This window comes from Physella acuta, unplaced genomic scaffold, assembly GCF_028476545.2.
Source record: "Physella acuta isolate Inbredline_101_S28 unplaced genomic scaffold, ASM2847654v3 ptg000562l, whole genome shotgun sequence".
NCBI classification, from domain to species: Eukaryota; Metazoa; Mollusca; class Gastropoda; family Physidae; genus Physella; species Physella acuta.
The window spans coordinates 1,595,449-1,622,302 of NW_026732081.1; the positions used below are offsets into that span (position 1 = coordinate 1,595,449).

Sequence of the window (26,854 nt, forward strand, 5' to 3'; positions counted from 1 at the left end):
TTATAATTAAAATATAAAGCCGTCGCCCTGACTCCTCGACTCCCCACGGTGACTGTGACTCCGACCAGAGTCACCAAATAGAATTCCCCCTGACAAGTTGTGGGGCGGGTGGGGTGACGGGAGAGGCGGGGTTGGAGCGGTGTGAGGGGAGAGCGTGAGGCGGGGAGACGAGTGAGGGATCGATGCGCCATCATTACTCGCGAGGCGCGGGATTATGACGGATTGAGAGGCTAAGAGAATACGGCCAGTCTTATATAAACGGGGCCGTTCTCCGCATGTAGGAGACACTAGGGGACACGCACTGCGGGGATATTGGACTCGCTCACAGGTTGGACGCTTTCATTTACACTTGACACTTGTCTTCATAGGGAACTTTACTTTTTTACCTATAGAAAAAAATAAGTTTTACCTATAGGGAACTTTACTTTTTTACCTATAGGGAACTTTTCTTTTTACCTAAAGAGAAATGTACGTTTTACCTATAGGGAACTTTACTTTTTACCTATAGAGAAATTTACGTTTTACCTATAGAGAAATTTACGTTTTACCTATAGGGAAATATACTGTTTTACCTATAGAGAACTTTACTTTTTACCTATAGGGAACTTTACTTTTTTACCTATAGGGAACATTACTTTTTACATTTTTTTACTAGTTTCGATATTATTGTACCTTTTAGATATCTATATGTAAACCTGTTCTTAGCAAGGTTTTATATTTTAATTTTATTTTATCTTAAATCTATGTTAAATAGAAAGTTCTTTGTTTTATTTTCAATATTTTTTTTTTAAATGCCTATATAATCTATAAAACGTAAAAACTTTGGTATTTGGATCAATAGTTTTAAGATTTTGTTTAATAAAAAAACAAACTTTTTTTTCCTCTAAATTTGTTTTTCATACAAGAAGAGGGTTGATATTTAAATGTTAATTAATCATTTAACAAAGGCCTCACAAAATAACCTCGTACATAAAGACTTGTTTTTTTTTTTTACTCAACGATTAAACTAGTTGAGATGTTGTATAAATATTTCCATAAAAACTGCTGTGCAAGAAAAATAAGAAACGTTTGAAATTGTAAAGATATTTTAAATTAAATCACACAATTTTAATTAATAAAAAAAATCAATATTAAATTATATACTTTATTTTAAATAGATTTACCATGTTTCTATCAATGGCTATGGTCTTGCTACTTCTTTTGTCCCCTTCATTCTTAATTAAATTTATGTTGGAGGATTTAAACAAGTCCAACTTCGTGGTTGAGTTGAGGATTTAAACAAGTCCAACTTCGTGGATGAACTGGACTTTGGTCTGCAGATCTGCGGGGGCTTCATAAAATGTTTCCTATGGTACCTCAATACTGTTCATAAAATAGTTCTCCAAGTTCAGACCGTTAACATTTGTTGACAGACCTAGCACTTCCAACTGTCGTCACGGATGACTGCTTTCACATGGGAGGGGGGGGGGGGGGAGGAGTGGAAAGAGAGGCTGAGGATAATCGTCCTTCACTAGCTTCTGATAGTGTTTTAAAGCAAAATATTTTCAGTCGCAACAATTGGTAGTGTCGAATTTACATATTATGACTTCCTGAAAAATAGGAATTAAACTAAATAGAGGCGTATGCTACTTCGCGGATCAGCTCGTTTTTTTTAAAAATTAAATAACTTCTCCCAGTGACACAGCTGATGGGTTTAATTAATTGCTTCACGTTTAGTTACTGCAGCTCTTCTGAGAAATAAACATAAAACATAGAATAACACATGTACTCAAGAACTAATTTGATTGGTTAAATGTGTTATATAACACGATTGTTGACTATCTCCCTAATTAACGGAGTGGTCTAGCGGTAGAGAGCTGGACTGCTAACCCGTTAGTCTCGAGTTCGAATCCGTAGACCGTCCCTGAGTCCACCCAACTCTGATGGGTACCTAACTCACGTTATGGAAAGTAAAGGCGGCTGGGCATAGTGCTGACCACACTATCTCTTCATATGCTGAGGTCACAGAAATAAGTGAACTCTACTTCACTTGCCCATAGACCGTCAGATTTGTAAGGGAAACTTTACTTTTTACCCTAAATAACACAATATAACATAAGTATATCCACCTCCAGAGCTACCTTTGATGTACTTAATATGTTCACGATCACTTCGTATAAGTTATATTTTTTTTACAGATGATGATGTGTGATTAGGTTATAAGGTTAAAATATTTTTAATAAAATACTGTGATTATATGGCATGCAGATAATAAAACAAATTTATTAATAGCCAATTTATTTAATTGGAAAACTTGATATTACCAAAGTTGCATTGATTGAATGACTTTAATCATAATCTCTGCTGTAATGACGTAATCAATCAAAACAACAGATCGAAGTATTATTCTAGGTTGATTTTATTATGATAATAATTACGTCTTTAATCTTGCTCCCATCAGCTAAGATAATTATTTTGTTAATTAGTTAAAAAACACGAGGGTATAAAAATGCAGAAAAGTAAATTGCAGCAAATATTCGTTACAAAGAAAGAAAAAATGGCTAATGAGCCTGACGATACTAAAAACGTTTTATTAATTAACTTGAGGTCTAATATTTTATGAACTGATAATACGACACGTCATTAGAATCGCACCCACCCCCTCCCTTTAAAAAAAGATTATTAAATTTTCTTTCAACGAAATTGTTTGAGGTGAAAAATCTCTAAGCTAAAATCTAATATATAAAGCTCAGTTCTGTATGTAATGCATTTGTATGTCGTTGGAATTGTACGAATTTAAAAGTTAGAAAATTATCGTGCGCATTTGTCTAAATTTATGAGCTAAAAAATTACTATTGAAAGTGTTGGGAAATAATTTTCATTTTTCAAATTATAGTAATAATTGTCGGCATGTTCATTAAACACAAGTTTTAAAAAAAATATCATCTTTTACAAAAATTCTAATTATGTCTTTATTTAGTCCTATAGCACTTACTTCCCTTTGATAAATTAGGAAAAACACAATTACTTCCCTTTATAAAACCATTGCATTCCGTGAAAATAATTTACTTTTTAATTACTTTGTTTTGGTGTTGGGAAAAAAAATAATTACATAATTAGCGGGGATTGATCAAGTGCAAATGTTGTAGGTATTTTACGGATAAGCTTGGAGTATTAAAATTGTTTATTAAATTGAAACAGGCGCGTTCGTTTAAGTGAGTGCAAAAGACTGTGAATAAGTTGGGGTACTATAGTCGTTCATTAAGCTAAAACAGGTGATTCCGCCCCGGGCGTTTATGTTCGCGTTAGTGTTTTCTTTGTGTTTAGGTGGGTTTGCGTTAGTGGTTGCGTTTTAATTTGGTTCGTTTTCGTTCTTTCTTTTTTCGTTTTTGTTTGTGTTTTTTTTGTTTGGGTTTGTATTTGTGTTTTTGGTTGGTTTTGCGTTTGGATTTGGTTTGTTTTCGTTTGCTTTTTTCGTTGATTTTTTTTTTGTTGGTATTGGTGTTTGTGGTTGGGTTTGTTGTTAGGTTTTTGTTTTCGTTTGCTTTTTTGTTTGTTTTTTCTTTGTGTTTGTATTGGTGTTTGTGGGTGTGGTTGTGTTTGTTGTTAAGTTTTTGTTTTCGTTTGTATTTGTAATTGTGTTAGCGTTATGTTTGCGTTTTGTTGTTTTGGTTTTGGTTGGTTGTGGTTTGGGTGGGCAATGCCGGGTTTATGATGATTACTAAACACACAGGTAATGGTCTTTAACAGAAAGGTTTTTCACAGAAGCCAGAGCAGGGCCTGGCCGGGACGGCTAGTCTAATATATAAAGCTCAGTTCTGTATGTAATGCATTTGTATGTCGTTGGAACTGTACGAATTTAAGTGTTAGAAAATTATCGTGCGCATTTGTCTAAATTTATGAGCTAAAAAATTACCGTTGAAAGTGTTGGGAAATCATTTTCATTTTTCAAATTACAGTAATAATTGTCGGCATGTTCATTAAACACAAGTTTAAAAAAAATATCATCTTTTACAAAAATTCTAATTATGTCTTTATTTAGTCCTATAGCACTTACTTCCCTTTGATAAATTAGGAAAACAAAATTACTTCCCTTTATAAAACCATTGCATTAGTCGAAAATAATTTACTTTTTAATTACTTTGTTTTGGTGTTGGGAAAAAAAATAATTACATAATTAGCGGGGATTGATCAAGTGCAAATGTTGTAGGTATTTTACGGATAAGCTTGGAGTATTAAAATTGTTCATCAAATTGAAACAGGCGCGTTCGTTTAAGTGAGTGCAAAAGACTATGAATAAGTTGGGGTACTATAGTCGTTCATTAAGCTAAAACAGGTGATTCCGCCCCGGGCGTTTATGTTCGCGTTAGTGTTTTCTTTGTGTTTAGGTGGGTTTGCGTTAGTGGTTGCGTTTTGATTTGGTTCGTTTTTGTTCTTTCTTTTATCGTTTTTTTTTTTTTTTTTTTTTTTTTTTTTTGGGTTTGTATTTGTGTTTTTGGTTGGTTTTGCGTTTGGATTTGGTTTGTTTTCGTTTGCTTTTTCGTTGTTTTTTTTTTGTTGGTATTGGTGTTTGTGGTTGGGTTTGTTGTTAGGTTTTTGTTTTCGTTTGCTTTTTTGTTTGTTTTTTCTTTGTGTTTGTATTGGTGTTTGTGGTTGTGGTTGGGTTTGTTGTTAGGTTTTTGTTTTCGTTTGTATTTGTAATTGTGTTAGCGTTATGTTTGCGTTTTGTTGTTTTGGTTTTGGTTGGTTGTGGTTTGGGTGGGCAATGCCGGGTTTATGATGATTACTAAACACACAGGTAATGGTCTTTAACAGAAAGGTTTTTCACAGAAGCCAGAGCAGGGCCTGGCCGGGACGGCTAGTGTTCTATATAATATACTTTCAACTAAATAATTTATATTTATACGGTGTAAATGTTCAGTACCATTTTGAACCTGGATCGCGAGGGTGCAGGTGAAGTAGAGTTTACCTATTGCGGTGACCTCGCCATACTAACGGATAGTGTGGTCAGCATTATCTAGTAGTCTTTGCCTAGGGTCAGTCATGTACGTATCAGAATTTCGGGTAGCAGTCGTATGCTCTACCACCCCCGACCACTTCGTCTCCTTTGTAATGTTGTAGTTGGTTAATATATTTACATGGAATGATTCGATACACACATCTTAACAAAGTATATATATATATATATATATATATATATATATATATATATATATATATATATATATATATATATATATGTATATATCAACGAGGTTAAATCAAACATTGCTGAAAGACAGAAAATAAAGACCCCCACTCTACCCTAGCTGGACAAACAGCACATATTTGAACAAACAATTGCTCGGTTCCGCGAAGAAAATCTCTAGAGGAAACTGTAGAGAAGTCAAGAATCCGCGGAGAAAATGTTTTCGTTCTTGTTGAAATAAGCACCTCCCCCCCCCCCCCCCCCCCCCCGTCAATGTGTAACGTTTCAGTTTTCTGTTGGCAGTGCGGGATTGTGAATCCATTGGGTTTTTTATATAAGGTCATTATTAGAGTCGGTCAAAGGTTGTTTATTTTAAGGTGTTGCTTGTTAAAGGGTTAATCTGTGAAGAATTGTAAAAGTGGAACATGAAGCAAAGCGCATCAATTGTGAGGTTAAGGATAGTTTTAGTGACCTTAAGCTAAATATAGGATTATACGCCCTACTTTTTGAAAATGTTGTTTTAAATCTATGTGTATTTCCTCACCGTGTTTACAGAAGATCTTCGTTAGATCTTGTATGGTCCAACTCTCAACATGCATCTAGATCTAGATGGTTTTTCTTAGGAATTGTTGACTTCATCCTACTCTCAACATACATCTAGATCCAGATGGTTGTTTAAAGAATGGTTGAGTTCATCCAACTCTCAACATGCATCTAGATCTAGACTTTTTTTCTTAGGAATGGTTGAGTTCATCCAACTCTCAACATATTGAAAGGTTTTTGTTCGGCTTTTCAGCTATATATGTATATGGTTTGTATTAGACCAAGTTATCACCAGTATTTTTAACAATATCCATCTACCATGTGTTTGTTAGACATTGTGTTTACAAACTCTGCTTCCCACTATGCATTAAGACGGCGTTTGTTTGATTCTTGTTGTCAACATCAGATAAATTGAAATAGTTATCAGCGTGTAGATCGTCCCTCGTTAGATCGTGATCTAATGTTTCAGTTTAGGACATTATATTTAGCTTTAATCCTATGACCTTATATATCTGTTAGTTTTATTCAGGCACACCCTAACGCTAGTGAAGCGGTACTATAAGTACTCCGTTGTTTCTAATACCAGTAGCATTTTGTTAAAGCTGTTACATCCATACATCCACTGAAGCTGTTAGACATCCACTGAAGCTGTTACATCCAGACATCCACTGAAGCTGTTACATTCAGACATCCACTGAAGCTGTTACATTCAGACATCCACTGAAGCTGTTACATTTAGACTTCCACTGAAGCTGTTACATCCATACATCCACTGAAGCTGTTACATTTAGACAGACATCCACTGAAGCTGTTACATTCAGACATCCACTGAAGCTGTTACATCCAGACATCCACTGAAGCTGTTACATTCAGACATCCACTGAAGCTGTTATATTCAGACAGACATCCACTGAAGCTGTTACATCCAGACATCCACTGAAGCTGTTACATTCAGACATCCACTGAAGCTGTTACATTCAGACAGACATCCACTGAAGCTGTTACATTCAGACATCCACTGAAGCTGTTACATTCAGACATCCACTGAAGCTGTTACATTCAGACATCCACTGAAGCTGTTACAATTCAGACTTCCATGGGACCTGTACAAAAGATGAATCTAATCTTGTTTGTTTAAAGAAACTTTTCCCATTACCAGCCATCGCGCTGGATTTGTTAATTCTCCTCGGCTAAGGCGCAGTTTCCGCTATCTAAAAATAGACTCTGAACTTCCTTGTCTATTTTCATTTCTGTTCGGCAGCATTCTCATAACAAGTTAAGAATCTTGCATTAGACGAGAATTTATATATCTTTAACAATTTGTGAAGCCTTTATACAACTTTTATATGCCATATCCCTTAACTTATCTATACACATTTAATTATCCACACACATTGTTATACATTATTATTATACATATAAATAAAACTATCAATTTCATTATTCATACACATTTTACTGTCCATTTATTTTTCAAACATCTTTTACTATCCATACACCTTCTATTATCCATCCACCTTTAATTATCGATACTCTTTTTTTTATCCATTCCGCTTTCATTATTCATTTAACTTTTTATTCATACTACTTTTATTATCTAAACAGCTTTTATTATACATGTAATATGCTTACATCTTGTTTGACATATACAGCGTGTATCATTCAGACAACGTACATACCCCACATACCTTGTATCATCCAAACCCTTCATATATCCCACAAACATAACAACACCCATACTTCGAATATCATAATGTCTTCATATATTACCAATACATATTTTATCATACATACATCTTAATAATTGAATGTCTAAAACCGAAGCAAAAAAAATACCGGCTGTAATGGAAATTTGGACGACCGTATGCCGGCTCTTTATACGGCTCCCTAGGTGGCGCCCACTTGTTTTTGAACGGTCCAATCGATGGCGTCCAAATATTATTGGGGATATGTTCCAGAGGCTCACACTGAACGCGCACATCACTACAGGCACTTGATATGATGCCGCAGTGAGTAATTCACCCCACGCTCACGACATGTCATCTTCGTCTCCAGGCATGGTGGTCTCCCCTACAGCTAATTCTCTCCCCTACCCCTGCTGGTGTCCATTCTGATTCTCTCCCCTACCCCTGCTGGCGTGCATCCTGATTCTCTCCCCTCCCCATGGTGGTGTTCCCTCCCTTGATTATCTCCTCTAACCTCTGAATTATCTACCATCTCGGATTCTCTCCCCTCGGTGGTGTTCCCTCCTTTGATTTACTCCCCTCCCCCTCGGTGATATTCTCTCCCTTGCTTCTCTCCCCTACCATCTGAATTATCTACCATCCCAGATTTCTCTCCCCTTACTGATTACCTCCCCTCCCCCCCGGTTCTCCCCCCTTCCAACTCACTGTCACCCCAACCTATGCCTGGCTATTTATAGATCACCATTAAAAAAAAATCTGTGTACTCCTTACAGAATCTAGGACGATGAGATATTTGAAATTTCCAGACCATCAATTACACCTAAATGTTGAATTATTAGACTGGTCTCAATTCACGTCATTCTGTATTCAATACAGCATTCCATTCACTCCATCACATCGGTATTTAATACAACATTACCTTCACAACATCGATTCTGTGATTTATCACTTTAAAATTCAACCTTGCCATCTTCAGTTCTTGGGAAATTCTTTTCAAATTTTTTTTTCTGGAATTTTCCTAAGAAAAATCGATTTTGCAACTATTGATTTGTATAGATCATATATCGATAGCTTACATAAATGGTGAGTTGTTAAGAAACTATTCACAAAAAAGTCGTGTCATGAATATAAGAAAGCCTTCTATGCCAGTGGTTTTTTGTTTTTGTTTCCGAAATGCCGTGGCTTACTATACGATCCAGTCCGCTAGTTTTCTAAACCTCGAAATATTCACAAACTAAAAAAAAAATCAATCATGGAAAATTAGCAGCGAAGGCCGGATTCACCATTGATATTTGAAACAATTCCAGTTTGATACCAGCGAGATATTCAATGTGAGACTGGCTTCGTACTTGTCAAAACCTTTATTTAGAAGATGTCACAGTGACTATGCGTTGGTAATAGAAATGTCAAAAATAGAAATGTCATGCTAACTATGAAATGTCATAAAATAAATGATCTGCGGATTTGGGCGTATTGTTTTACGTGCCGTGTTCTTTAGCGCCGGTTTAGGCATCATTGTCCTGCTAAATTCTTCATTTTTTGCAACATCCTTCATCACCCCACGCCCACCAACTTCATTAAGGTGATTGTCAAATTCTAATTTTTAAAGTTTCATAAAAAAGCTTTTATGTAATAATGCACTAAAAAGTAGAAAATAAATTATAGACTACTATTTAAATAACCATAGAAAAGTGTGGGTCACTTTAGTATCTATTGGATACCTTTACTAATATTTAGGAAGAGACTCACGCTTTTCTTTATAGATATTTAAATAGTAGTGTATAATTTATTTTCTACTTTTTAGTGCATTATTAAATAAAATCTTGTTATTAAAACGTTTTTTATGAAACTTTTTTAGTACTTTATATGTTTTATTTACACTAGATTTGCATGACTAAAAACCATTGCGCACCTGTTGAACGTGATGAAGCGTGTCTTATAGTGCGGAATAGTTTGATGAGACAGCCTACTAATTTGGACACAATTTTAATTAATTCATAAAAAATTAATCAGGCAACCAATTAAGATAAATTTAATGTTATGTTGCAATTTCTTCATGTTTTGACCCACGTACCAATTACGAACCGTATCTGTCAGTTAGAAGCGCTTTCTATTTCGCTCGGGCGTTTCGATCTAGACAGACTGACGACTGACGACAGACTGACGAGGAAGTGAGTTAAATTAAAGCTTGTAATAAATTATATAAAACTTAAACGTAAACATTTTGATGTTAATAGATAAATCTAATTTCTTGGTTATCTGATATCAGTAGAGTATTTTATAGAGTAGGCCTACCTAACCACCTCCCCTTCCCGGAGAGTTAGGTGGAATATCCGATCTATTAGCCAACAAAATGTCAACTATTGGCTAAAACTAAATACTAATCCTATCAATTTTACCCCAAAATGTCAAATTGACTAAAAATCTGGTTGGGCTAACTCAGAAATCTCAAGTTCCGACCCATAATCAGATGGGGCTCATTAACTGGGGACGTCGCCTTTCTAGTGGAGACAAACTCAACTGCTGTCTTGTCAGATTTTTCTTGAGTGGACAAAGGAAACAAAACAAGAAAGAAAAGTTGACTGAAATTGGAATCAACAGGTCATTTGGCACATATGTAGAAACTTAATACTTAATACTGACGGATGTCCCCTGGACTATTACAGTTAAGAATTGATAAGAAAAAAGGGTTTAGGTAAAAAAAAAACAGGAAAAAAGGCTAAAATATACACACAAAAAATGATACCGACTCCAATTATTTTTTGTCACGTGTCTCATTGATTCTTAGAATCACAGTGAAGCAAGAATATCTGCCATTATATATATTTCATTATAGTCAGCTCTTAATTAAGCTGTCTACGATTTGTTATACTTAATTAGGTCACCATTCTCTAATGAGCTACCAGAGTACATAAAGTAAATCACTTGTTATTAAAAAGTAGATAAAAGACATTGCACATTGTTGTACTAAAATGATTCTGGTTTCTAATTAGTTTTTATATCATTCACCTGCCTACTATTAATTACTTTTACATTTTTTGACCAAGTACCTTCTAATTAGTTTACATATCATGGACCAAGTATGTTTTCATTAGTTTGTATTTCATAGACCAAGTATCTTCTAATTAGTTTGTATATCATGGACCAAGTATGTTTTTTATTTGTTTGTATATCATAGATATATATAGATTTGTATATCAAATATCTTCTAATTAGTTTGTATATAATAGACCAAGTATCTTCTAATTAGTTTGTATATCATGGATTAAATACCTTTCATTAGTTTGTATATTATTGACCAAGCACTTTCTAATTAGTTATTATATCATTGCGTATGTACATTTTAATTAATTAGTGCTTATATTTTGAGCAGGTACCTTTTAATTAATTAGTGCTTATAATTTGAGCAGGTACTTTTTAATTAATTAGTGCTTATATTTTGAGCAGGTACCTTTTAGTTAATTAGTTTTTATTTCCTTGTGTAGGTATCCGGGGAAGAATGAAAGAAAGGCCGGCCCAGGTGCCCGGCTTGAGATTTGAACTTAACGCCACCAACCTGAGTACCCGCACCAGCCACCCCACCACCCCTCACCACCACGACTTCTAAGCACCCGGTGCTACCATGGTTTATTTCTGGAAAAAAAGTCCTAGGTCAACAGTGACAACAATAGCGATGACGTCATTGCCTCCACCCATCTCAACCAGCGCGGGGTCAAGGTTGTCCAGCCACGGCCCTTCGGCCCTGTTCCACAAGAACCGGTCACGGAACAGTGTCACTGCCGGTCAAGGAACCGGCAATCCGGCTGTAGGGAAGAACCAGCCGGGATTTTCGTTCGACAAGCTGAGCGAGTACTCGAGGAGGAAGCAGGAGACGGACAGGAGGAAGGTCGCCGAGAGGGAGCTGGACAGTCTGAACCTCAAGATTGTGAGTTGTTTACATTTTGGTGGGGGTGGGGACAGTCTGAACCTCAAGATTGTGAGTTGTTTACATTTTGGTGGGGGTGGGGGGGGGGGGAGGGGGGAGGTGGTGGGGGACAGTCTGAACCTTAAGATTGTGAGTTGTTTACATTTTGGGGGTGGGGGAGGGGACAGTCTGAACCTCAAGATTGTGAGTTGTTTACATTTTGGGGGTGGGGGAGGGGACAGTCTGAACCTCAAGATTGTGAGTTGTTTACATTTTGGGGGTGGGGGAGGGGGGACAGTCTGAACCTCAAGATTGTGAGTTGTTTACATTTTAGGGGTGGGGGAGGGGACAGTCTGAACCTCAAGATTGTGAGTTGTTTACATTTTGGGTGTGGGGGACAGTCTGAACCTCAAGATGGTGAGTTGTTTACATTTTGGGGGAGGGTGGGGGACAGTCTGAACCTCAAGATTGTGAGTTGTTTACATTTTGGGTGTGGGGGACAGTCTGAACCTCAAGATTGTGAGTTGTTTACATTTTGGGGGAGGGGGACAGTCTGAACCTCAAGATTGTGAGTTGTTTACATTTCGGGGGTGGGGGTTGGGGGAGGGGACAGTCTGAACCTCAAGATTGTGAGTTGTTTACATTTTGGTGGGGGTTGGGGGTTGGGGGGGGGAGTCTGAACCTCAAGATTGTGAGTTGTTTACATTTTGGGGTAGGGGTTGCGGAGGGGGGGGGGTGGGGGGAGAGTCTGAACCTCAAGATTGTGAGTTGTTTACATTTTGGTGGGGGTTGGGGGTTGGGGGGGGGAGTCTGAACCTCAAGATTGTGAGTTGTTTACATTTTGGGGTAGGGGTTGCGGAGGGGGGGGGGGGTGGGGGGAGAGTCTGAACCTCAAGATTGTGAGTTGTTTACATTTTGGCGGTGGGGGTTGGGGGGGGGGGGGGAGGGGACAGTCTGAACCTCAAGATTGTGAGCTGCTTACATTTTCGGGGTGAGGGGGGTTGTGGAGGGAACAGTTAAAATTTTATGTTGTTTTTTAATATATTAGAGGGTGGAGTGGATGAATCGATAGAGGTAGGTGAATTTGTAGTTGTGGTATAGTAGGCTGATTTGTATGGAATGTGGGTTGTTTTATAATACATTTGGAGGTTGGGGTAGGGGGTAGAAAAAGTGGTTGCGGAAGGAGGTGGCGAAGGAGTTGTGGTTAAGTTGAGCCATGCGATTGAAGAGGGATTTTGACCCTCTACACTCAATAACATCAGCTGTTTTAACCGTACATCTGATAGCCAGAGTAGGGGAGGAGGGAGGTGTAGTTTCTATGGTTTTTCAATCTTTGTTTTCCCCTATTTATCCTTACACAAACAATTCATTATAACAGTTTGCACGTTTGGTATTCAATACATTTTCCGTTACAATATTTTAAAACTAAGCTCCAGTGTCATTAACCTCACACACACATACCCACACATACCCACCCACGCATACCCTTCTCCCCATTCTTATCTCATCGCGTGTAAGCGAGAAGAGAGTTTTTATAACTACCGGATAACTCTCGGATATTCTGTGTGCATATTTAGCAGGAGAAATGGAGGAAGCTCTAATAACCGATTGTTTCATTCATACAGAGTACGCAGCATCCAAACATATTCAGCACACGTATTGTACAACATACAACATACAACTACACACCATGGCAAAACAATGTAACACTGCGATCAATGATGTCGTAGTATACAGCAATGCTAAACTATAATAGTTAATTTACACATTATAACACTCAACACAACGGTATAGTGCGATATATTTTAATACACAACTATACCCAACTATACCGTCAGATAAAACAAAGATGGAACAATGCCATTACACTTTACATAATATCATAATGTTGCAGAATTCGTGGGTGGAGAAACGCTATGCTTTTCTTTGGGAATACACACTAGAACACGGTACAGAACAAAGAGAAACATAAAGCTATACAATGACGATACAATACAACAATGATGTAAGCGCCACATAACATTTCAACACAGAAATAAATCGAAATCATTGACTAATCAACACACAACTAAACCGCTGGCATCAACACACCAACACACAAACAAACAGCTAACATCAACACACAACTGAACGTTTCGCATCAACATATCAACACACAACTAAACCGCTAACATTAACATATCAACACACAACTAAACCCCCTAACATTAGCATATCAACACACAACTAAACCGCTAACATTAACATATCAACACACAACTAAACCCCCTAACATCAACATATCAACACACAACTAAACCGCTAACATTAACATATCAACACACAACTAAACCCCCTAACATTAACATATCAACACACAACTAAACCGCTAACTTTAACATATCAACACACAACTAAACCCCCTAACATTAACATATCAACACACAACTAAACCGCTAACTTTAACATATCAACACACAACTAAACCCCCTAACATTAACATATCAACACACAACTAAACCGCTAACATTAACATATCAACACACAACGAAACCGCTAACAACAATACACCAACATACAACTAATTCGACAGTATCAACACATCAACACACAACTAATACGTCAGCATCAACACATAAATGAATCGCTATCATCAACATATCAACACAACAAAACCGCTATCATCCACATATCAACACATCAACACATCAACACACAACAAAACAACAGCTGCGCCGTATTGATTGGTGTTTCAGCTTCAAATTTTATTATTTCATTTTTATCTTTCACTAAAACGTATTGTTGATAGGGGTGGGGGTGTGGGGTGGGGGAGGGGGAGAGGGGAGGGGCTGAAACAACAATGGCTTGCGCGTGTAGTTGATGTTAAAATATTCATGACTTCGGCGTTGATTTTTTTTTTGTACTATAGCTTCTCACTGTAAGAATTTACACTACTTTCCTGGAACAGAAAACACAATTTACCCCATACAACATATAACAATAGCAACATATGAGTTGATATACGGTAATTATGATGATGTGAAGTCAGCAAATTATGTCGACTCCTGCGTCTAAAAAAACAGCTAGTAGGGATGGGGGTGTGAAGAAGGCAAGACGATAAAAATGATGATATAAACATAAGGAAAATTATATAAACAGATGATAAAAATGTTGATTTAAACAGGTGATAAAAATGTTGATATTAACAGATCATAAAAGGATGATGTGAACAGATCATAAAAAGTTGAAAACAACAAATGCCGTTTCTTAATAGAAGTTTATCCATTTTTTTTATTAAAAATACTCATCCTTTTCAATCCAAACCATGTTCTATTTTTATTAATTTGTTTAATATTGATGTGAATTAAAAAAAAATAACCTATTTACAAAAAAAAAAAACATGAGTTAAAGTAGTTGGCTTATGAGATAAACGGAAGCTTAGTGGATCAGCGAGGGAATAATATGAATATCTGTCATTGTTTTGCATCATTAACATCACCATTTAGCAGCAGATGTGGCATAATTATTGAATTATTTACCGCTTGTATGTCCTTATTTTTATTCAAACTGGAATGTATGCCGGTAACTTTATGTAAATGTAGGTAACTATAGATAAGTATAGGTAGCAGTAGGTAACAATAGTAGGTGGCAGTAATTATAGGTTAAAATAGGTAACTTTAGGTAATTATAGGTATATGTAAGTAACTGTAAGCATAGGTAACAATAGGTAATTATACGAAACTATAGGTAACTGTAAGTAGCAATAAGTAACTATAAGTAGCCATCCGTAGCAATAGGTACTATAGGTAATATAGGCACTATAGATAACTATAGGTAACAAGAGGTATCTATACGTAACAATAGATAGCTTTATAGGTAACTACAGACGCCTAGACGACGGCCTATATGCATGGTTTTGTGTGTGTGAGTGTGTGTAACAAAGCTCATGGGAGAGGGTTTTATGGTATACCATATTCAGATTAATGGACAGATTGTCTAGGATTATTCATACATTGATGTGTATTCTGGTGTATTACAAAGACACGTTGCAGTTTGTCGATGTTGATGTCGATTTATGAGTACATTATCATGATACAGTCTTACACTATAGTTGTAGGTGTGATAGTGGCGTCAATTTATCTCACGCGAGAGTAGTGGCGTCGTGTCAGAGTTATGTGGCAGTTAGTGGCGAGTATAGAAATAAAACAATAATGGTAACAGTGTCTAAATTTATATGTATATATAAAAAATTGGTGCTTCTGATTTATGTGACACACACGTCAAGGCACTAGTGCCACAACACTAGAGAGACTTACATAAGACTCACCTTTTGTAACCACAACACTACATTAAGACATACTATAACCATATAAACTCGGTAGAACACCATAAACCACAACACCACACTAAGACACTATTGACAATAACACAAAAGGTCTCTCCTACTACACTTCTAACAACAACACCACATATACTCAGGACACCATTAATCACAACACTATTTAGTCTCTATTTATGCACTTTTAACCACAACAGCACAAACTCACCCAATACATCATTAACCACAAAACCACATACACTAATCTAAGACACATTTAACCACAACACCACACTGACTCACACAATACACCATTAACCAAAAAAACCACAAATACCCATTTAAAACACCTTTAACCACAACACCACATAACCACACACTCACCCAAATACACCATTGATCCACACACTTACTCATCTTAGACACCTTTAACCACAACACCACACATTTTCACCTTAGACTACAACACCATAAACCTTTACCTACGTGTTTTCTTGCCGTACCACGTGACTATTAATTAAGTCTATTCCACAAATCTTTCATTAGTCTGACACAAATTAGAGAAATCAATAATCGATCGATGAGATCGATATGTGCCGTAGATTGTGCAATGTAACAGTCAGCAGACAGTATTGAACCACGCTTTGAGCACTCGTGTTTACCTGGGGTGCTAGTTTACCTGTGAGGTGTCAAGGACGTTGGGTCTCTACCTGGATCAGGCATCTCTGTTGGAGGTTACCTGTGTGGTTTCATTTCATTGGGGAGTACCTGTCTATTACATCTATTGGGGAGTACCTGTCTATTACATCTATTGGGGAGTACCTGTCTATTACATCTATTGGGGAGTACCTGTCTATTACATCTATTGGGGAGTACCTGTCTATTACATCTATTGGGGAGTACCTGTCTATTACATCTATTGGGGAGTACCTGTCTATTACATCTATTGGGGAGTACCTGTCTATTACATCTATTGGGGAGTACCTGTTTATTTCCTTTCACCCCGACCCCCTCTCTCTCTCTCCTTGAAACCCTGTATATATCTTTTATTTGAAACTACCTGTAGATTTCTATCTTTCTATCTCCTCTAATTTTCTCTCTCTCTCTCTCTCTCTCTCTCTCTCTGAGACACTAGTCTCTCACACCTCTGGTACTACCTGTACATTTCCTTTATCTTTCTATCTCTCTCTGAGACTACCTACATCTCTCCCCATGAGACTACCTGTAGAATTCCGAACCCAAGCCCTCTCTCTCTCTCCCTGAAACTACCTATACATATCTTATATATAGTGCCACCTGTAGATGTCCTCCCTCTTTCGTGGAGACTGGTACTATCTGTATATTTCCTCTCTCTCTCTCTACCACTCTTTCTCTCCCCCCCCCTTAGACACTAGTCTCTCACACCTCTAGTACTACCTGTAGATTTCCTCTCTCCATTACTCCTTCTCTCCCCTCCCCACTTATCTAAGACACTACCTGTCTCTCCCCCCTCCGGTACTACCTACCACTCACCCAGAGGCGTACCCAGGATTTCGTTGTAGGGGGAGCGAAATGAGCAAAAAAAGGCGCCGAATTTATATTACGTTCTATGTACATGTATTATATATATATATATATATATATATATATATATATATATATATATATATATATATATATATATATATATATATATATATATATTTATTTATTTATTTATTCATTTATTTATTTATTTATTTATTTATATCGTTACTTCAATGTAGGCCGACAAAACAAAACAAAAAAAGTATCAATCTAAACAATATATATATATATATATATATATATATATATATATATATATATATATATATATATATATATATATATATACTACAACCAAAAACAATAAACGCAACACAATATGTTTTGAAATTCTTGGAAAAAAAGTTGTACATAATAATTCCTGGGACATTAATTAAGACAAGCGAAATAGGGGAAATAATCTCTCTCTTAATATAAATATGTATATATCTACATATTTAATTATAAATGTCAAAACAAATCAATAATTACTTTAGTATCTATATAATATATTATATAATTCTCTTCTGGGAGCCGTTAGAAAACAAGCTGCAACCTCGCCTTACAGTCCCCTCTCTTCCTCTCTATCGCTACCACCCCCCATCCCCCACCCCCCACATGGTTTGGTGAGCTGTGGTTCACGCTGTTTACATTTTACAATCATAGAGACGGGTTTGGTGACGGCTATTAGGGGCAGATAATTTAGTTTGAAACTATTTTAAACTTAGAGGAGGTAACTAAGAGGAGGCTGCTTTCACGTGGGGGGGGGGGGCAGGGGCGTAGCGAGGGAGGGCGGGGGGTGTGGACCGCACCGGGTGACACCATTTAGGGGGGGGTGACACCATGGCAAAAAATAGCAAAATATATGTGGGTGCAAATCAAAAACTTGAAAGTTTGAAAGGGTCGCAACGCCTCTGGGCGGGGGGTGACACCATTAAGTGCCGCACCGGGTGACACCCGACCTCGCTACGCCGCTGGGGGGAGGGGGGTTTAGTGTTTTAAATAAATATTTTCAGTGTCAGCGTTGGTACTGTCGAATTCACAAATTATGAATTACTGAAAAGAGGGAAAAAACAACAACTAAATAGCGGCGTATGTTATGCCGCGGGCCGGCTCGTGTAATATAATTGTTTAACAATATTCGTGTTTACAAAACATTTTTGTCTACAATCAGAATTAAATATATCGTTATCATAAATGCTAAAGTATCACAGCATAATACAAGTTTTTTTTTTTTTAAATCAGAGTTGGTATAAAAACACGCTTTAAAATATGAAAGAAAGACATTCGGAATAATAGCTTACATTTAACTAAAATATCGGTTTTTTAGTTCAGATCATACATCTTTTAATTAACTACTTCTTTTTGTGTTCTTTAAAGATCATTTTTTAACATAGTGATCAGGTATGGGTTAGATCACTGTATTGATCACACACCCTTTTACTGGTAATTGCAAAAACAATATTCACAGAGTTTTACTTTTCAAAAGCTATGATTCTGGCGGTAATGTACATTGGTACATCGTTACGCGTTTCCCAAACGTATTTGACAGATCAGTTTGGGGTGGGTTGGGGGGGGGGGTCAACTTCATTCACCACTGTCCGTTCACTTTAGGTCAATCATCCAACCCAGTGTATACCTAGGTGTGGCATTAATGTCGCTCTACACAACTGTGGTGTGTTTGGGGGGGGGGGGGGGTGAGGGTGGGGGGGGGGGTTGGTGGGATAACCAATTCAAAGTGAACATAGCGTCAGTTTTTAGATGACTGTTCTAAACATATATATTCAATTACACATATATACTGATTCAGAAATAGATTTAAATAAGTAGCAGTGGTATTATGACAATATTTTTTTTACAGAGGGTCCATGGGGGGAGGGGGGTCGTAACTGTTTCATATAATTTGTAATCGTAATCAATATCGCCCAAACTGTAAGAATACTACTACTTCATCGTGATGACGTTGTTGACCTTGTCAAAATTTCCCCACCGCTACGCAGTTTGCCCATTAGTAAATTTAAATAGAGGTGCCACATCAGTTGTATTTGTTTATGTATTGTAATTTTTAAAAAATTAATCACACGATTCAAACTGTATATATAAAGTAATTATGTGTGAAGTTTTATGTATAACATTTTCTAATTCAATTATTCGTAAACAAATACATTATACCGTGGATTTAAACTTAACACCCCTCTTCTCAAGTGGTACCACCCGTAGATGTTTTTTAAACATTGCATTGCATCGTAATGGTTATTTTTAGAATGGCAAACTGATGCAGCTGTTAATACGTGATATAAACGTAGACACTACTAGACTAGTACAATAATGCTTAGTTGCTGCATAGATGTGCCGACCAAAAATATTTTTTTAACAAATATCATTGTTTAAAACTGTGAGTTTAAAAAGTTTCCAAAAAAGGCGCCACTTTGCTGAAAATGGCCAGAGGGGGAGCGGCCGCTCCCCCTGCTCCCCCCCTGCGTACGCTACTGCACTCACCTAAAACTGAGCACCGGGTCCCCCAACAAACCCAGTTCCTGCCCCGAGTTACCGGCCGTCTTGCCTGAGTTGTCGTGTTAACATTCTCACATCCCATGTAAACACCGCGCACGGTGTAGGCTGAAATGAAGCCATAAAAAATTTACCCGGGGTGTCGTGTGTCGCGAACGTCAGGCTAGTGGGAGCTGTGTGTTGAAGCGTGGAAGGAAGCTTTTGCTCAGCTAATGATTGCATCGTTTTTAACTACACAGGAAAAAAAAACATTTTCTTTTTAAAATCCACAGACGTAGAGATGCATCGCCAGTTTCATTTTTATTGATGTAAACAAAAAAATATAAATGGACGTGTTTTAAAATAAAAATGATGACGAAATATTTGAAAGTCCTGGAATATTTTGTTGAAACCACTCTAACTTGGTTTTTATCGCTCTACATATTTAGACGCAGGCTGCTTCACGGGGTAGGGTGTTGTTCGTAAACTACGTCATTTACTTAAGCACATAACCCCCTCTCCATAAAACATATTTTGTAAACACCTCGTTATAGAAAGCCAGACATTCCTCATTAACTGAGATCAGAAAGCCTACTCCTCCCCCTTCACCCCGCACTAATAAAATTACCATTCTAAAGTAAACTGACATTTTCACAAATTTACTCAACAACTAAATTCTTTGCCACGCTATATATCGTGACCACCCCGGCTCTCCCCCTAAGTTTTGTGACGTCGTTTGTGGCTAATCTTAGTCTCATATAAATGGCAGTCCAGTTCTTCTATTAATGTTAAGATAGAAGTTTAGGGTTGTGTTTAAAACGAGGTTAATGCGAGGTTGCTTACCACTACGTGGGTTAGGTGTGGGTTTAATATTGCTTCGGGCTAAGTCCAACCAAAGCATCCAATAGTCTTAGTGCAACGTTTTTGCTTATAAAAGAATGTACCTGCGTATTTTGGTTTCTAGTTTTTTAAGAAAAAAGAGGGTGTGGTTGTATTATAGAATACTGACTTGCCAGTGGTTTCTAGGTTCGATTCTGTGTTTTTCTATCTGATAGTTGTGTGGTTGTATTATAGAATACTGACTTGCCAGTGGTTTCTAGGTTCGATTCTGGGTTTTTCTATCTGATAGTTGTGTGGTTGTATTATAGAATACTGACTTGCCAGTGGTTTCTAGGTTCGATTCTGGGTTTTCTATCTGATAGTTGGTGTTTGCGTGATCTGTCATACTAAGAATACTTAAAACCACTCGTCAAATACTTCTAATTTAACTAACTTCTAAAAACTAAAATGTAATGGAGGCGTAGTGGTGTAGTGGTAGAACATCCGAGAGTCTTGAGTGTGTAGTATCCACTGAGTCCGTTCAGCCCTAATGGTTACCTGACTTGAGTTGGTGATATTGACGACGTATGAGCATATAGGTAACCATTTGTCGTTCATATGTCGAGGTCACAGATGGTGGTGAAGTGTACTGCATCTTCACTTTCGAGCATCAGTTGCGATAAAGTTACTTTATAATAAATAAATATTACTTTTAGGTAAATTAACTGTCGATACATCACTTAACAAATTTAAAATGTTAATCTCAAAATAAAATGTCATTAATTTTAAAATATGCCACTATACTTTATATTGCGACCTTCAATTTCTTTTCAACTTAAAAAAAAATCATTTAAAAATCCTTTAATTTAAATTTTTTTTAAAATAATTAAAATCTTCAGATTGAAAAAAAAAAAAAAACTGGCTCGAACTATGAAAGATAACTCGAGCTCAATCCCTCGTGACGTCATAGCGTGACTAAGTGAGCTGATGACATCCGCGAAGCTTCCCTTCGATTTCTGTTTCAATCGAGTTTGTACGCCGTCCCTTCGGTTTTCTTAACTCTATTTATAGCATCTCCCGGCATGGTCAACTCTAAACAAGAAACGAAAAAAAAAAAACCCGATGCATTAGCTGTGTCGGTATCGTGTTAAATATTCATGTCTCTCCTTAAGTCATGCAACTGTTTCTAGTGGAGAAAAAAAAAAACAACAGCAACTGCGTATGTGTGTTATGACGTCATATCACGTGATCTACACGTCATATTTAATAGGAATGTTTAATGACGTCAGGCGTCCGTTTAAATCCACGCGCTGAGCTCGTGTGAACGTAATGGAGCGGTGAATAATTAATGAGATAATGAACTATGTTTTATGGGAGACATGGATCCATCTTATTTCACATTTATAACCGCGGTCTGTTTATACGGTGGTTTCCGTTCAGCCGTACCCAAATATTAATATCCGTAGAAATATTACAACTGTTAGCTGTACACAAATAGTAATATCCGAAAACTATTTCAGCTGTTAATACTATTATATTAATTAAAAAAACCCCATAAGCTTGAATACAACGCGTACGCCAAAGTTAATTCAAATCTTTAACTTAAACCAAAATCGGAATCTAAATTTAATCCTAAACTCTATGCTAAAAATGTATACATGAACAATAATAACGGTTACGCTAACCCTTTAACAAAATTTTTACCCTAACTTTAACCTTTCCACTGCCATCATTACGTATTTGTCGATACGAACTAAATGTCTTAGTCTGATCTAAAACTTAAGAAATGTTGGATTTTCTTGCCTTAAAGACAAATATGACGTCATCTTACTTAACAGTCATCATGACACATAAGCATAAACTTAACACACCTCGTATACAGACATAAACAATGCTAACTCACCATACAACTAGCTCATACAAAAACTGAACCCAACATAGATGACAGGAAATTCATAACGCTCTTAATATACTTCGGGCATTGATCATCCAGCCATACAGTGACGTAACACACACCCACACACACACACACACACGTACATACACACACGCCCGCGTGACGTAAAACACACAGGGAGACAAGACACACACACAACAACACACACATAGACGTACATATATACACACATACATACACACCCCCACACCATCTAATTGTTTGAAGTAGACGATCAACGAACAACGATCAGTTGTATTTTCGCAGAGATAAAACAGAGCAACGCGTGGTTACACCGCCATTTGTGTCATTACCTAATTACTAATCACCAAGGAATTACGCGAAATGTAATAGGGCGTGTTTCCGGTTTTTTTTGTGTGTGTGTGGCTCTGATGGAGAGATGAACATGTCCTGGTTTACGTCGTGCTGTAGCTGTAGCTGGGGTCGTGCTATAGCCGTAGCTGGGGTCGTGCTATAGCTGTAGCTGGGGTCGTGCTATAGCCGTAGCTGGGGTCGTGCTATAGCTGTAGCTGGGGTCGTGCTATAGCTGTAGCTGAGGTCGTGCTATAGCTGGGGTCGTGCTATAGCTCTAGCTGGTGCTGTCCTATAGCTGTAGCTGGGTTGTCCTATAGTTGTAGCTGGGTTGTCCTATAGTTGTAGCTGGTGCGTCCTATAGCTGTAGCTGAGGTCGTGCTATAGCTGTAGCTGAGGTCGTGCTATAGCTGTAGCTGGGGTCGTGCTATAGCTGTAGCTGGTGCTGTCCTATAGCTGCAGCTGGGGTCGTCCTTTAGTTGTAGCGACACTATAGCTGTAGCTGCCATTTAACTGTAGCTGGTGCCGTGCTATAGTTGTAGCTGGTGCCGTGCAAAAGATGTAGCTGTAGCCGTAATTTATCTGTAGCTGGTGCTGTTCATATATGTGGTATATACATGATCGTCACAAAGTTCTGAATACGGTAACAGTTTTGTCAGAGATTAAGTTATATCCAGAAGTTCTGGCACACAAATGACAATATGACAAGTGATAACTACACCTGACACCAACTCAGATCCAAGACTCACTTCATAAATTGAAAGTATAACCATCTTTACATACAGAAAACAGTTCTGATCTTTGTGTACTAGACGTAGATCCAGAACATTCACTAGATAAACAACATACCAATTATAAAAGCACGTGAAAATCAACCGTTCATCAAACAGACCACTGGGGACTTGTTCCAGCCCGTATAACAGGTCACAAGCGGCGACGCCTCTCTGGCACTTCCGGTAATATTCCCGCCACCGCCAGCTGCCTGACGCAATTAAACTGTGGCTCCATCTAGCGGGGTCAAGTTATGGCGGACGCTTTCATACAGTTTGTTCCAGTCAAACAAAGCTGAAATACCCGGATTGTTGTTTAAATTACCCAGAAGCCTACAGCGGGAGCCAATCAATGCCTTAGTTTCACACCATCTTCAGGTATAAGTGAGGTCCTAGAGCTAAGGACATCACTGACAACTGATAGGACTGTACTGACATCTGGTAGGACTTTACACACATATGGCAGGACTGTACTGACACGTGGCAGGACTTTACTGACATCTGGTAGGACTTTTCTGACATCCGGTAGGACTTTACTGACATCTGGTAGGACTTTACTGACATCTGGTAGGACTTTACTGACATCCGGTAGGACTTTACAGACATCTGGTAGGACTTTACTGACATCTGGTAGGACTTTACTGACATCTGGTAGGACTTTACTGACATCTGGTAGGACTTTACTGACATCTGGTAGGATACTACGTGGTTCATTAAACCAAAGTCATAGAGCTAATGACTTCAATGACATCTGGTAGGACTTTACTGACATGTGGCAGGACTTCACTGACAGGTGGCAGGACTTTACTGAAATTTAGTAGGACTTCACTGACATCAGGTAGGCTCGTTGACAGCAACTCTTCTAGGAGAGACAACTCCAAAATCAAACAACTGCTGCCTTGTAGCTTGTTCTTGGTTGGACAAAGGCTATGGAATCAAATCCAAAAAGAAAAGCAGGCTGAAATTGTAGTCAATGGCCTCAATTGTGCATTACCAGTTGACACTTGCACTTAATTGTGTTGGAGGGGATCCCTTCCAACAATAAAATTAAGACCGAAGAAGAAGATGAAAGAATTCCCGGGCACCTAAAACGAAAACGTCTGGTTCAATACAGAAGACGATACAAAAGTATCCGTCCGTTATTTTCTACTAAAAAAGAACAAGTTATTTATCAATGAGAATAGTAAACGCAATAGCAACAGCAACAACAACGACACAATAACAATATTATGATCATAACACACACGATTATAACAACAAACTTATAAGTTTTTAATCGGTTATTAGAATCAATTAGATATATCACACTCATTAGGTTCTGCTGTCAGAATGTAGTCTAACAAAATGCTAAAAATCCTTTCGAATGATATTAATAATTGTGTGTTATAAAACCTTGGCGAAAATCCTAATGTTCCTTCCTTGGGGATTTATTGTAGTGCTTAAGTTTCAACTGATTTGACGTCTAATTAATACCAAGTCGATTTCTACTTAGTCAATTAATTCCTGAATTATTGAGTAAAAAGTCGACAAAACGTGAACATGAGTGCAACCGTTCCATTTTCTGATTAAATTCTCTAGCCCGACTACTCACGATAGTCGACTAGGGGACGCTATGCTACGCAGTGTACGAGATTAATTCCCTTCCCTGCAGTTTGTCTCCCTTGCTAATCTTTTATTTACGTTAGTAACAAATTAGAGAATTGTGTTCACTAGATTGAACGTAAAATTACATGTGACGTATCGGTGGAGGCGAGATGACGTCATCGACTCGAATAAACACGACCGGAAACGATTTATTTTCTCATGTTCAGCGGACATGCGCAAACAGAGTTTTTTTTTTTTTTAACAAGCAAGGGCTTAAAGACGCTGGTTCACTTAAGAAAGAACAGTAAATTGTTGTAAGTGGTAAAACGTGTGGTATATGCAAGGTGAACACGCCACGTGAGCGAGATGTTTTGATTTGTATTTTCTTTTTACATTGCTCAGACGCATGAAGGTGTCATAGGTTACGTGTTGAGGGGAGGTGGGGTAGGGGGTGGATGGGTAATAGAATTATGTATTGAAGGGGAGTGCGATAAATGATTTGTGAATATAATTTTGTGGGGTGGAGTAAGGATTGTGGATGATTCATAAAACAACAAAAGGCGAAGCTAGGGGGAGAGGGGAAGGGGCAATAACCCCAGGGAGGCGTTTGTTTCTTTAGTACAACGGCGGTAGGACATGTCCTTATGTATACGTAGGTCCCAGTGATATGTCCTTCTCTATAAATATAAAAGTTCACATGATATGTCTATAGGCTATCTATAAATAAACCGGCTCCAAAGGTACGAATTAATAGAAGCGTCAGCATATACGTAGACTCCTGGCGTCAGTGTAGACCGACACCCCTAGTGCCATGCACAAGTACATATCCAGTTGCCATAGTTTCTACAGTTTCTATAGGGTTCTCGTGTTCTCTAAAAGTTTTTTTCATGGTTAGTAAAGTTTCTATAGACGTTTGGCTTCTATGGTTACTAAACTTTCTGTGTTGATTTCCATTGTTACTTTCAGTTTCTGTGACGGTTTCCATGGCAACTTAAATTTCTGTGCCTCGCTTCCATGAGTAAGATCGGACTATTGTTTACTATACACGTCTAGTTAGCTTGGTTTAAGAAAAAACTTATGTATATATTTTCAAGCCATGACATAAAAGCTTCCTATATTCGTTTACTTTCTGTGGTTATCAAACTCTAGAACATTACTAAACTGTTTATTTGGTTGTCTTGGTTTCCTAAAAATCACGTGTAATCTACATGCCATGTCTACCTTACTTCCTGTATACGCCTTGCTTCCATGGTTACCAAAAGACAGTAAACAGTATATGTTTGGTTGCCATGGAAGCGGAGTTAAAAACCACGTGAGAGCATGGCACTAGGCTTCCGTCGGATTCCCATTTCCGGTGGATCAGTCCATTATTTTCATGGTTTAGGGGCGCAGCTCACACGTGAAGGGAGATAACACACGAAGTTTAGAAGGTAGACAGTGCAGCACGCGATCCCGCCCTTGTGCTGCCTGCTCCGGCTGATCTGGAAGGTTCCAGATTTAATTCAAGTGACGTTTTTAACACCGTGGATTTTTTTTTTGTCCGACAAGAATTTGTGTTCCAAATTAAACGAATAAAAAGTTATCTCGCAATGCCTCGCGTGATGGGTTATCTCAACAGTAACGTTCTGAAGCCAGTTTAAACGTACACGATAACCAGTTGGTTCAGTAATTTAAACATTTAACCATTTACTATAAACTAGCTTAAGTAACTATTGCAGTGTATTAAAGCTTTTAAACAACGATTGGCGCACATCTTCTTGCAATACTTTAATAAATCAAGCAATGCTATAAATTATACTTCT

The 26,854-nt window shown here is 37.6% G+C and overlaps 1 protein-coding gene across 1 annotated transcript in view; it reads left to right on the forward strand.

Annotated features, from left to right (window-relative positions):
* Positions 1–213: 213 nt before the first annotated feature.
* LOC131946559 (uncharacterized) overlaps positions 214–26,854 on the forward strand; it is a 57,086-nt gene continuing 30,445 nt past the window's right edge. The window contains exons 1-2 of the mRNA XM_059307410.1: positions 214–328; positions 10,881–11,320. Coding sequence (XP_059163393.1) covers positions 11,018–11,320 — 303 coding nt within the window. The 5' untranslated portion in view covers positions 214–328; positions 10,881–11,017. The remainder of the gene's footprint in view (positions 329–10,880; positions 11,321–26,854) is intronic.